The sequence below is a fragment of the Epinephelus fuscoguttatus genome, linkage group LG15 (genome assembly GCF_011397635.1).
Source record: "Epinephelus fuscoguttatus linkage group LG15, E.fuscoguttatus.final_Chr_v1".
Classification (NCBI taxonomy): domain Eukaryota; kingdom Metazoa; phylum Chordata; class Actinopteri; order Perciformes; family Serranidae; genus Epinephelus; species Epinephelus fuscoguttatus.
This window is the reverse complement of record NC_064766.1, coordinates 25,598,645-25,610,321: the sequence shown is the minus strand read 5'-3', so window position 1 is coordinate 25,610,321 and position 11,677 is coordinate 25,598,645. Positions and strand designations below refer to the sequence as shown.

The 11,677-nt window shown below is 39.4% G+C and overlaps 1 protein-coding gene across 2 annotated transcripts; it reads left to right on the top strand.

Moving 5' to 3' along the window:
• The first annotated feature begins 1,954 nt into the window (after positions 1 to 1,954).
• LOC125901940 (profilin-2-like) lies at positions 1,955 to 10,687 on the top strand. 2 transcript variants are annotated; one of them, XM_049597981.1, is made up of 3 exons: positions 1,955 to 2,284; positions 5,279 to 5,471; positions 8,902 to 10,687. In XM_049597981.1, exons 1-3 carry the CDS (start codon positions 2,156 to 2,158, stop codon positions 8,997 to 8,999), a joined length of 420 nt encoding a protein of 139 aa, XP_049453938.1. In that variant the 5' UTR covers positions 1,955 to 2,155; the 3' UTR covers positions 9,000 to 10,687. The 2 variants fall into 2 exon arrangements, with proteins under 2 accessions (XP_049453938.1, XP_049453937.1); XM_049597980.1 differs by lacking the exon at positions 8,902 to 10,687 and adding an exon at positions 8,586 to 8,895 and having other exon boundaries at positions 1,969 to 2,284.
• Positions 10,688 to 11,677: the final 990 nt, after the last annotated feature.

Sequence of the window (11,677 nt, the reverse complement as noted above, 5' to 3'; positions counted from 1 at the left end):
TAAGTAACACAGACATAGCCAAGGAAACGGGCTTATTATTCACCATCAGTGATAAACTTCCAATCAGGCTCCCACCCAGTGGAGTAAGGAAGTTACGATGGGCCCCAGTGCACGCTATTGTGCATGGGTTGTCTTGACACAAATACAGACTTAACATTAGACAACATCAACATACGTATCACCCAGCAATCCTCAGTGCATATGTGACAAAAATATCAAAGAAAGTAAGAAATTAATAATTTCATTGAATAGTTTTTATCGTATATTTAAAGATCTTAAATACAATTTTGTTTTAGATAGCTACTGACTATAAAAGAAAATCAAATTTCTGACCAAGTACGTCTGACTCTGCCTCCATAGGCGGCGCTGTGTCCTTTTTAATATAGTGCATATTGAACTCGTTCCGGTTGACCTGAAGATGAAGCTAACGATGCTAGCTGGTGGAGCATGAATGTCGTTTCTTCGTCCGTCCAGAGGTGCGTCTTCTGCTTCTCGGTCACCATGGTGTTTGTTTGTTTTTCGGGAGTTACTGCACTGCTATGCTGAACTGCTGCTACGTCATCTCCTTCTACTTCTTACGGCTGAAAGCCCGCTAAAGAAAAAGTGGTGCATGCGCAGAACACAGAGTCCAACTCCAGCCGGACTAAGTGGATATATGCAGCAATAGTTTGATTTTCAGTTGAATCATCTAGGTATGTTAGTCGAGCTACGGATAGTTCAATTTCAGTCGGACTAAGCCAATAATTCCATTTTCTAAAGCTGCATGTAAACGTACTGTGAGATTGGGGCCTGGGTCTGAAAAAGGGGCGATTGCTCTGAGACAACAAGTGAGGCTGAACTTCCCCTAAAATTTCACAGAAGAAATGGTCAAATATGCGCTATTGAGTTTACTTTAAAATAAGAATTTACATTGCATCAAACGCGTTCACATCATGACTATGATGTTCAAACGTCAGCTCTTTATCACCAGTTTTCAAACGCGACCTCCCTGTCATACATTCTCGTGTCAGCACAGTGGACACGGAGCCTCCATGCATTCCTATGAGACAGCACTGAGCAGCTTTTTTTCATGCAGCAAAGCGAGACGGTCATTGGATAAATGCGACAAAATCGTCACTTCCAGGGAGGCTCAGCTTCCCTGGGACTTAATGGAGCGGTAGTCAGGAGAGGACGCTCAGTGTATGATGATGATTGGAGGAATTGTCTAAAAGGCTGAAACCCTTTGTGATTGACAGCACTTCGCATTTTGAGCTTAGTTCCATCTGGATATTTGCGAGTGGAGTCTTCTGACAGAGTGCCGTCTGGAGTTCCTTATTTCCATAAGCGATATAGCTCATTTTCAAACCCATCTGAAAATCTTTGAGGTGTGTTTTGCTGTGGCTCTATGGCATCAGTGTGGTTGAAAAACAGCTTCAATTAAATGTTCCTTTTATAAGTTACTGCCTCGGTACAATATGACAAATTTTAAGATGTAAACTTAAAGTGAGCTTCCCCTGTTTGAAAGACCAGCAGCTGCCACTGGTATGAAAGCACCCTGTATCACTTGCAAGGGCCCTGCTCCCTCTCTCTATGGGCCCCTCCACCCCAGGGGCCCCAGCACACTGCCTGCACTATCTATATTTACGCCCCTGCTCCCACCGTTTAAAAATGCATGCATTAATGTGTTGAAAGTGAGATAATTTTGGAATCCATCAGCAACATGCACCTCAGGGCGCACTGTCTCCTGCACCCACTGACGGCTACACTAACTAATGTGACAGTCTTTCTACAACATGAATATACACTGAATGAATGAAAGAATGAGCGACTAAACGCTTCAATCAGTAAATCTCCATCCGCCTTTATGAGCACCCCGGCATTCCCTCAGACAGTTGACTCTTGGCTGAGCTGATAAGTCCTTCTTTATTCCGCCGCCTGCTGCCATAAAAGCGCCGGGGAGCTCATTGTGCGGAGTGATCTGATACGGACTACACCCAGCCGCTGCCTCACTGCCCTGGCTTTCTTTGCTGCCCCAGCCTTGACGTTGGTGAACGTCGAAGTGCGGGTTAGATTGGAGACTCTAAATTCGCCTGTAGGGTTTTTCTCCACATTTGGCTGTCTCCTGCTCGGCAACCCGAAGCTGTAGGGATTTTTATATAGCACCAGTTTCTTGAATATGTCTTGGCAAAGCTACGTGGAAAACCTGATGGCCGATGGCAGCTGTCAGGATAGCGCCATTGTTGGATATACGGACGCCAAATATGTTTGGGCAGCACATGCCGGTGGTACTTTCAACAATATCACGGTAAGAAGGACTAAATGGGGTAACTGAATTTAAAGTGCGGTCCCGTTTGACAGTGTTGTTTATGTATCACCCACGCAGTCGCTCGTCAGACGGAATAGCGTGAAAAACCGCTACCTCGCAGGGTCTAAATGACTAGCAAGCTAACGGTACCGCGCTAGCTTGTGTGCTAGCTAGTTTACCGTTGGCCTGTCTCGGTTATTTCCTGCTAAGGAAACGTTGCGGGATTAGACCTCGTGTTGATCAGATAAGACTTCACTTATTGTGGCTTTCACGTACCATAAAAGCATAAACCAATCAGTTACCGTTAACAGGCAGTAATAAAAATGTCCAGGCGCTGCTTTTAATAGCCTAACGCCAATTTAAAACCAGCGAGTAGACGGTGTCTGACTTAAGAAAACGTGCATGCTTTTGTGTGCACGGCCGCTTTGATTAGCTAACGTTAAGCTGCTGCTTTACCGGCTACCTGTGGTTATAAGGCTAAATAGCTCCGGTGGACGTTTGGTCATCTTATTACCAAGCTTCCTTATTATTAAAGCAAGCATTCTAGCCGCATATTCATACATGCATTTGTATCCTTGATGGGAATGACAATGTGTTTTTTTTTTTTTAATTCATTGAGAGGGACGGCATGAGAGCTAGTCCGGTGCAAAGACGTCACTTTACTTCCGCTACTTACTGCAGGGATGAGATGTGGTCAGTCCCAGAAACTGAGGGACTTGTATGGAGATAGATGTGCCTCAGTGTTATTTCTGTGAGCAGATCGACAGTCTGGGTGCAAGTGTGTAAGCTGTTAATATAAAGCAACTTCCTCAAATGCAACAAAGATTTGTTAACTCAGAAAAATATTCGGTAAATATGAAACAGATTTACAATTAAAACAAAACAGACTTCAAACATAAGAAGACTCTTGCAGAGAAATTGCAGAGAAATCTGCAAGACCAGAACTTAGATGCACAAATAAAAACTGGATTCACAAATATCTGTTTTAAAGCTGTATTTATTTGGAAGATATTCACAAATGCATTTAATTTATTTGTAGGAAAAATAAATGTATTGACATATTTTCTTCATTTGTGGGTTTAGTTTGATCCGTTTTTATAACTGAAAAGTTGTTTGTTTGTTTTTTTTAGTTTACAACCATTTTGGTATTTCTGGAAGTTTGTTTCATATTTACAGATTACACATGGGGATTGTTGATCAGTTCGCACAAACAATCTAGGATCTACTATCAATAGACAGGCGCTGATTTGCACACTTTCTTGAAACAAATTCAGTATCTTAAATATGAACAAGTCATTTTATGATAGATGATTTTACAATGGAATTTTGCTTGTTAATCAGTTGTTTAATGAAGAAGGACTTCTATACAACTATTCAGATACAATATACCAATTAGGGACTGTTCTTTATTTATCAGAGGAGGGTGGCTGGGGTGTGACTTTGTTTTTTTATTTTTATTTTTTCCACTTTTCCTTGAGCTTCCCTGAGTGACTGGCAGAAAATGCACGAACTTCCCTCAACCATAAATTGGTTATTAGATTGTTAAAACATCCCCTTTGGTGTTTGAAAGTTAAAAGTTTAAGACGAAATCCTGGAGTTGAAAACAGCCTCCATTTTTCACTCTTGTCATCCATGGTGGTTGTAGGGTTCCCACAGTCGTGGACAACTTGGAAGAATCATAGGCTTTCGCAAGCACATTTTAGGCATGGAAACGCCATGGAATTAGTGAAAATAATTTAAAAGTTTTAGAAATGTGATGGAAATTCATTGTTGCAGAAATCTTAGGTGGATAACTTTCCAAGTAATGTAGCATAGTGGCAAGTTTATTTTCTGTAGCTTTTCGATGTAATGTAGCTCTAATATACATATCAGGAACGCCAGGTAAGTGGGGCAAGGCTTTTTTTTTTTTTTTAATAAATCTTACTATTTTAAGGGAAGATTTTTATTGTTTGTTTGTTTTGTTTTTCTAATGAAAGCATCCATCACACATGAGGTGTCCAGGGACTGTCGGAAATGAGAACACCAAAAAATTTCTGTTTTTAACAGTTTCTGGCTATGATGAATAGAGTACTTTTGGCCATTATTAAAGAACATGTGCCTTCCAAACTTATGGTAGAATAAATTCAAAATAGAATTATTAAAATTGTAAACCAAAAAAGTCCCTCCCCAGTGCTTACAAAATTCTTTGACATGCCTCCTCCTTTTTGCACCACCCCTCCTACCTTACAAATAGTGAACAGTCCCTAACCCCAAAAGAATTTTCTCTAGTTTTTGATGCCCTCCCATCTGGTACATATTATTTAGGAATGCAGATCACTCTGCCTTGAACAGTGTCACCCCCAATCCAGTTCAATCTCCATTAGTCAAGTTTGTTTTTTCTTTAATAGACATATGAACTCCAGAAAAGGGGCTTTGTTTCAGGACAGCATGGTTTCTGTTCCTGCAGCAACATTTTATTGGAGTTGTTTCATCAGTGATAATTGACAAGAAGAATGTTTTGGGCATACTACAAAAGTTTCTTCTAACAAAGAAGTTAAAGAAGTTTCATTTAAACTGATACAATAACTCTATCCAGTGAACATTTGCAGATGTAAATTTGCAAACTAAAAACTAAATTCTTTGTATCTGTAAAGGAAATGGAACAATACTTGTCAACGCTTTCTTCCTAACAAAACAAAAAGGCTATTAAAACAATGAATGCTAACTCCTGATGCATGGGTAGATGATGTCACCGAGAGAGGAAATAAATCCCCTAGATAGTAAAGGTTCACTATTTCATTAAATTATATCATTTATGTTTTTATTATAGTGTAGCTAGTATAATAAAGAATTTTTTTTACCTTAACAGAGCATTGGAGAATTCATGCCCTTTCTTGTGGACATTTTTGTGTCTCTTAACTCTGAGGAATTATGTCATGTCACTGGAAGCATGTTATATGTATCTGAGGGTCTGACTGACATTGTCCCAATCCTGTGGTTTTCTGTGTTTTTCAGTCTCAAGAAATTGACGTCCTTATCGGCAAGGACAGGGAGACCTTTTACACCAACGGTCTCACCCTGGGCTCAAAGAAGTGTTCTGTCCTCAGAGACAGCCTCCATGATGATGGGGACTGGACAATGGACATCAGGACAAAGAGCTCAGGAGGCGAACCTACATACAATGTCTCTGTGGGAAGAGCTGGAAAAGGTAAAAGTGTAGTTTTAAAATGCCATCGTCATAGCTATTAAAGTTCTGTCTTCATGGGTTAAAACATAATGTTTTTAGTGGAGAAACATCACAGGGCTGTGACAGCTACATCATATGAGTTTTGTAAGTTAAGGAAGTGCAGACTGACAATCAGGGAGATAATTTAAAAGAACTTCCTCTCCTGGCCAACGTTTGCTCGGTCCAGCTTCTTAAATGTTAGAATTTGAAGCTTTGTTTGTCATGCATGAATAGCTTTGGATTTTTGGACAGTTGGTCAGAGAAAACATGACATTTAAAAATGTCACCTCAGGCGTTGGTAAATTATGCAGGGCACTTTCCACTATTTATTTATGTTATATTGACAGTATAATTCCTGCAGATTATTAGATCATGACGATAATCCCTATCTGCAGTTTTATTGCCAATAAATTCTCTGTCATGTCAGATCTAACTGCCAGAATTATTCACCTAAATCGCTTTATTGAAACAGGGCCACAACATCATATGACGCCCTGGGGCTAAGCTTATAGATGCAGATTTGTGAAGTTAGAATATTTCCTACATTTACATAACAGTCAGCTTTTCATTATAAACATCATGTAAACCAGGGTTTGCCTACTCCAGTCTGTTTGCCTTTGTGGTCCTCGACGTCTGAAATTGCTCCAGTGTTTCTCACACGCTCCTCAGCGATCTGACATCCAAGACTCGTGATTATTGGCTACAAAATAGCTGTGTTTTCACAAGCCGTTTTTAGTCTGTACAGTTGTTCATAGCTAACAAAGCTTTGGCAGACTTTATTAAAGGGAAAAATAACATAACTGTGCTGCCAGATGATTATGTGGGAAACACTGATTGCAATCAAAAACCAAACTGTTTTCCTTTCATTTTCCTGACACGGTTCTTTTTTCTGTTGAGAGATTTCCACCTGTCCTCCTCCTGCTTTGCATATTATACTTCACAAAGTCCAAAGAGCAAAATCTAACTGTTACATACTTCATTCATACAACAGGTGCAGCGATATACCACAGTCTTCACATGCATACCTTTGTAAAAGAGAGTGCACCTTAATTAGTCTGTGGCATGTGTCTTCATAGTCACAATGAGCCTGTTGCTTCTTCAGTGCCGTACCATCTGTACACAAATGTTTCTTTGCCGTATCCACTGGCCCATTAGTGATTAAAGCAGAGGTCAGCAGAAGTTGTTACGACCAGTCAAGTGCATCAGTCTTCCTGCTTATAATTATTGCATTTAAAAAAGAATTTAAAAAATTGACTACAGTGGTGATATTCAACCATGTGTTACTGATGACCAGGGCTGTGTGTGAAGTTGCTCACTTGTCTACTCAGTGAATGTTCTCTGTTTAAGAAACACTACTGAGTAATGACTAGCAATGTTACATTTGAACTATATAAAATCAGTTGTTTGGACACTGAATTCTCATTTGACGGTCCAAACTGCAGCGTCACATCGTGAGATAGGAAATGTATGGACACTGCATCGTGTCAACTGATAACATTACCTGAAAATGTATCTAGGGATGCACCCATTGTGAAATTCTGGGCCAATACTGAGTTTAAAATAACAATTTGGCAGATAGGTGATAATTATGGATTTTTTGTTTGTTTGGTTTTTTTTGTTTGTTTTGTTTATTATTTATTTTCATTTTTTGTGCCAGAGAAATCATTATGAAATAATAACTGAACTGCTTTGGAGTCAATTCGCCCCTTGGTACACTGTCAATGAATGAGCATAAACTCTATCATACAAATTTATGAAACACCCTCCAATGTAACCTTTCACATAAAACATCTTTAAAAAACTGCTTCAAAAGCCTTTTTTACAATACATAATGGATCATAATTCCCTCTGTAATGTCTGTTTTATATTGCTGTGAAAAAAATTTACAAATTTCCCCTCTTAAAACATCTGTATTTATTCAAGTTTCTCACCAAATCTAAGTTTTACATGATTAGATTTGAACACCTCATGATAACTTTATAATTTACCTTCCCCCAATATATTTTTTATACATTTTTTCATACGTTTTTTCTTACTACCTGCTGCTAACAGCTAACATTAAGGCCTCATTTCCACTTGCATATATGTACGGAGACAAGGCAACTTGAAGTCCATACATTCCTATGGGAGTCTCTGTGACATCCGATGTGCTTCCCCTCCGTAATATTTCGAGTACGTTAAAAAAATTGGAACTCTTGCAGTGGATTTCGGAGAGACCATATGACAGTGTATTAGCTTAGCTAACATGCTGCTAACTGGCTAACAGGCTATTTTCTTCAGTTTAGTTACCTGTGATCGTCAAGTTAGTTTGTCTGTTTAAAAAAGAACCTGTTGATCTAGTTTTAACACGTTGTGAATCAGAGTAGCGTTGTTCTGCTAAAATATGGTTAGACACTATACAGTCAGATCGTCATTATCGGTCAATCAATTCAATTTTATGAAGCCCAACATCACAAATAACAGTTTGCCTCTGAGGACATTACAGCATACGAGATCCCTCGGAACTTTGGACCCTCACAGCGGATAAGGAAAAACTCCCCCCAAAAAAACCTTCAACGGGGAAAAAAAGACTCATTATTATGACTCATTCAGCTGTTCATACATCTTTTTAATTAGATATCTCATAAAACATGCCACATACCTGGCAGGTGCTGTTTTTGTCCCGGTAATGTTCCAACCACATGTTCCAAACTACTAGATGGCAAAAACCTGACAAAATTAGCCTCCTCCACGGCTACAGGTAGTTTCTATCAGGTTTCTAGTCATCCATAAAGAAATGCACTTCAATGCGTTGGACATTAGAGGCGTCATCCGTATCATTACAGATCTACGGACACTAGTCGCATACGTAAGTGGAAATGAGGAGCAAGTAGCTCTCCTCCTGCTGATTTGCAACACGGATTTAGCCAAGAAATTGGTGCATCCCTAGAATCACCTGCTGCAGTCTGTGGTAACAAAGCAACCCTGTTAGCCCTGTATGGCACACTGTTGAATATCCCTGGACACTTCTGGTGATGATACTTCTTACTAGGAATGCCTTTCCCTTACCTTTTTTTGCTTTTTTTAACTGTCCCTTTTCTATCTCTTCTCTTTCAGTTTTGGTTCTTGTAATGGGCAAAGAAGGGGTCCATGGAGGCGGATTGAATAAGAAGGCTTACTCGATGGCAAAATACTTGAGGGATTCAGGGTTTTAATGTTTTCAAGCTCACTTAGATAAAATTGAGGGACAAAAAGAAGAGAAAAGAAATATTGCTGTTAAGATTTCTCCTGCAAGCAGTCAAAAATGTCTCGGAAACTTTTAATAGCAATGAAGAGTGGTAAGATACTGTGTCACCTTTGTCCCTCCCTTCGTCCTGTAGGGGGGAGACTCTTCAATTTTGTTCATTTCTCTTTTTTTCCTTGTGTGCTCCAGTATTGGTTTTAGTCATGGGAAAGGAGGCGGTCCATGGTGGAAGTCTTAACAAGAAAGCATATGGAATGGCTGACTACCTGAGGAAGTCTGGATATTAAGCAACCTCTCCACCCATCCATCAACTTAGCAGCTCACTCCCTCCCAACTGCATTGTGTTGACACTACTACTTCCAGGATTAGATGGCATACGATGTTACTTCCTCCCCAGTCTACTTTTATAAACAGCCTTCTGTTTGCTTATCTCCTTCCACACTCCCTTTTTTTTTTTTTTTTATATATAAACCCTCCCCACTTTAACATTGTACTTCTCATGTTTTTGGCACTACAGTAATGGCATGTTCATTAAAATGTTTATTAACCAAAAGATTGTGCAAAAATAAAAGTGTAAACAAAAAAAAATTGGACTCGCCTTGTTTAACATTCACTTAGCAACTGGCTAATATTCCAAGGGGAAGTACACATGTAATGGTGGTGATAGTTTGCATAGTTTTGCTTTTTGAGCATTACTAAAGATGCCAGTTTTTGTTTCTTTAGCATGTGGGCATTTAAAAGTTGCATGCATACCCTCTTTAGCATACAGATCCCAGCCCTGTCCTCTCTCTGTCCCAGCATAATATTCCAGCCAAAACCATCTTCTCTTCTGCCTCCATCTTTCAAGCCTCCATTAAAGAAAAGACAAATTTCCTCTGACAAAAGTCCTGTATGTGTGTACCACCCTCAAGCACAACATCCTCTACCCTCCATCACATGCTTTTGCTGTTGTACCTGAATGTGGTCTTAAAAGTTAATGATGTGGTGTTGGGCTATTGTTTGAGTTGTAGTGTAAGGTCAGCATTGCTGAGGTCTCAAAGATATCGTCATGATAATGTCACCACGTCCTGGAGTCTTAGTGGACATTCCACCTCTGTGACAGTCAGTCGGCTTCTGCCATTTGTAAATTTTTCTGTAAATCACAACACGCCTGTTATGTGGAGTTCTTTCCTCCCCGCCCCGCCCCGTCCCCTTTGGACCAACTGTCAGTATAAAGAGGATTATCAGAATGACTTCAGTTTATTCTGATGGATGATTGTTGGCATCACCTGTTGACTGTAAATCATTAAGACGACTTCAGATGACTGTAAAACATTTAACTGCTTCCTTAGAGTTTGGCACTACTTAAACTTTTCATCACTAATTGATTTGTCGCTAACTTCATGTCCATTAACCAATGAAACGGCAATGTCATTTTACTACAGTATGAATGCATTTTGACTGTACACCGAGGCTGTTGGGCTCCGACGCCTCGGAAATTATTTGCCTTGTGCTTTAGTCATCAAAGGTGTATTCACAAATTGTCATAGTACGGTACTTAGAAGTATATTTAAAAAAAACAACAAAAAAAACGATGCTGTGTACACTAAACATATTGAAAATGGTGTTGGTTGGAATAAGAACATTTGTAAGTTGTCTTGTGAAAATTTTCTGAGAATAACTGTGTACTCTGTGCCATAAAATCGATCTGATCTGTTGCTACTACGAGTTGGATTTTTAACTGCTGCCCCGGCAAGAAGTAACTTTTAATGGCACTTTCCTAAGGGATATTTTGGCATCAGTAATCTCCAGACTTTGTGGAATATGTACAGAATTAAATGACAGAAAAAAAGAAGTTTGCAATATTTTGTCTTTTTTTTTTTTTTTTTTTTTGAGTTGGAAATTCCTTCTGCCACAAAATCTGCTATTTCAAATGCCATGAATTGATGAAACATCTTGTTTACAGACAGATCAAATAAAAGTTATTCCAACCAGAGGTAAAGCCAGTATGTCCAGTCTGTTGCCTTGTGAGAACATACTCATGTTGGCTGATTTAGGAGTTTTAATCCGTCAGCACTACATCCGCAACGATGCATACATCTTTTTGGACAGGTAACGGTGTGGATCTTTTAATATCCTCCGGAGACTTTGTGTCCTCGCATGAGGACATCACATTTTGGGTTTACTTGACCTTATACTTCATTCTACTTAGACCTATTGTGCTCGTCTGTGGACACTTTTTTGTGCCATCTAGTGGGAGTAACAGCATAATGCGCTAATCCATGCAAAAACAAGACGGCAGCCCAGGGCTCTAGACTTTATTAGTTGGAGCACTGTTGCCCCTAACTGAAAAATTTTAGGAGCACAAGCAGGAAATTTAGGGGCAGACCTTAAAACAACCTGCAATGCAATTCTTCACATTTCTGGCCATTTTAACTATCTTAAACTATTTGTAGTCTATATAACATTGGACAGTGGGAAGTGAGGATTCTTAAAATAACATCTGTACAGATGTGAAGACCTGACTATATCTGACTGATCTTTAATGAAAGCTGTTGTCTTGGGGTTTTTTTTCCCTCTAAAAATATTAACCTTATAGTTAGACACTTCATATAAGACTTCAGACAATTCATATAAAATGGAGGCCGAACCATGAACATATTACAGAAATCCCTGAAAGCAGTTTAAGAAATTGATCTGTCATAATTAAAACAATTGGAGACTGAGAACAAACTGATATATGAGTCTGATAACATTTTAATGTATCAACATCATATCAGACATCATCATCATCATCATCATCATCAAGGCTAATGGAAACTGTCAGGAAACTGTCCAACTGAATCCAAATGTCCACACTTGCAGACTCACTAACTGTGTGGGCGTGTTCCTGGGAAGTCTGGGATTGCTGAGGGCTGTCCAAATCCACAATTCAACAAGTCCACAAGGGGCCTCAAGTGGACTTTCTGCAGACTTCAGCAGACTT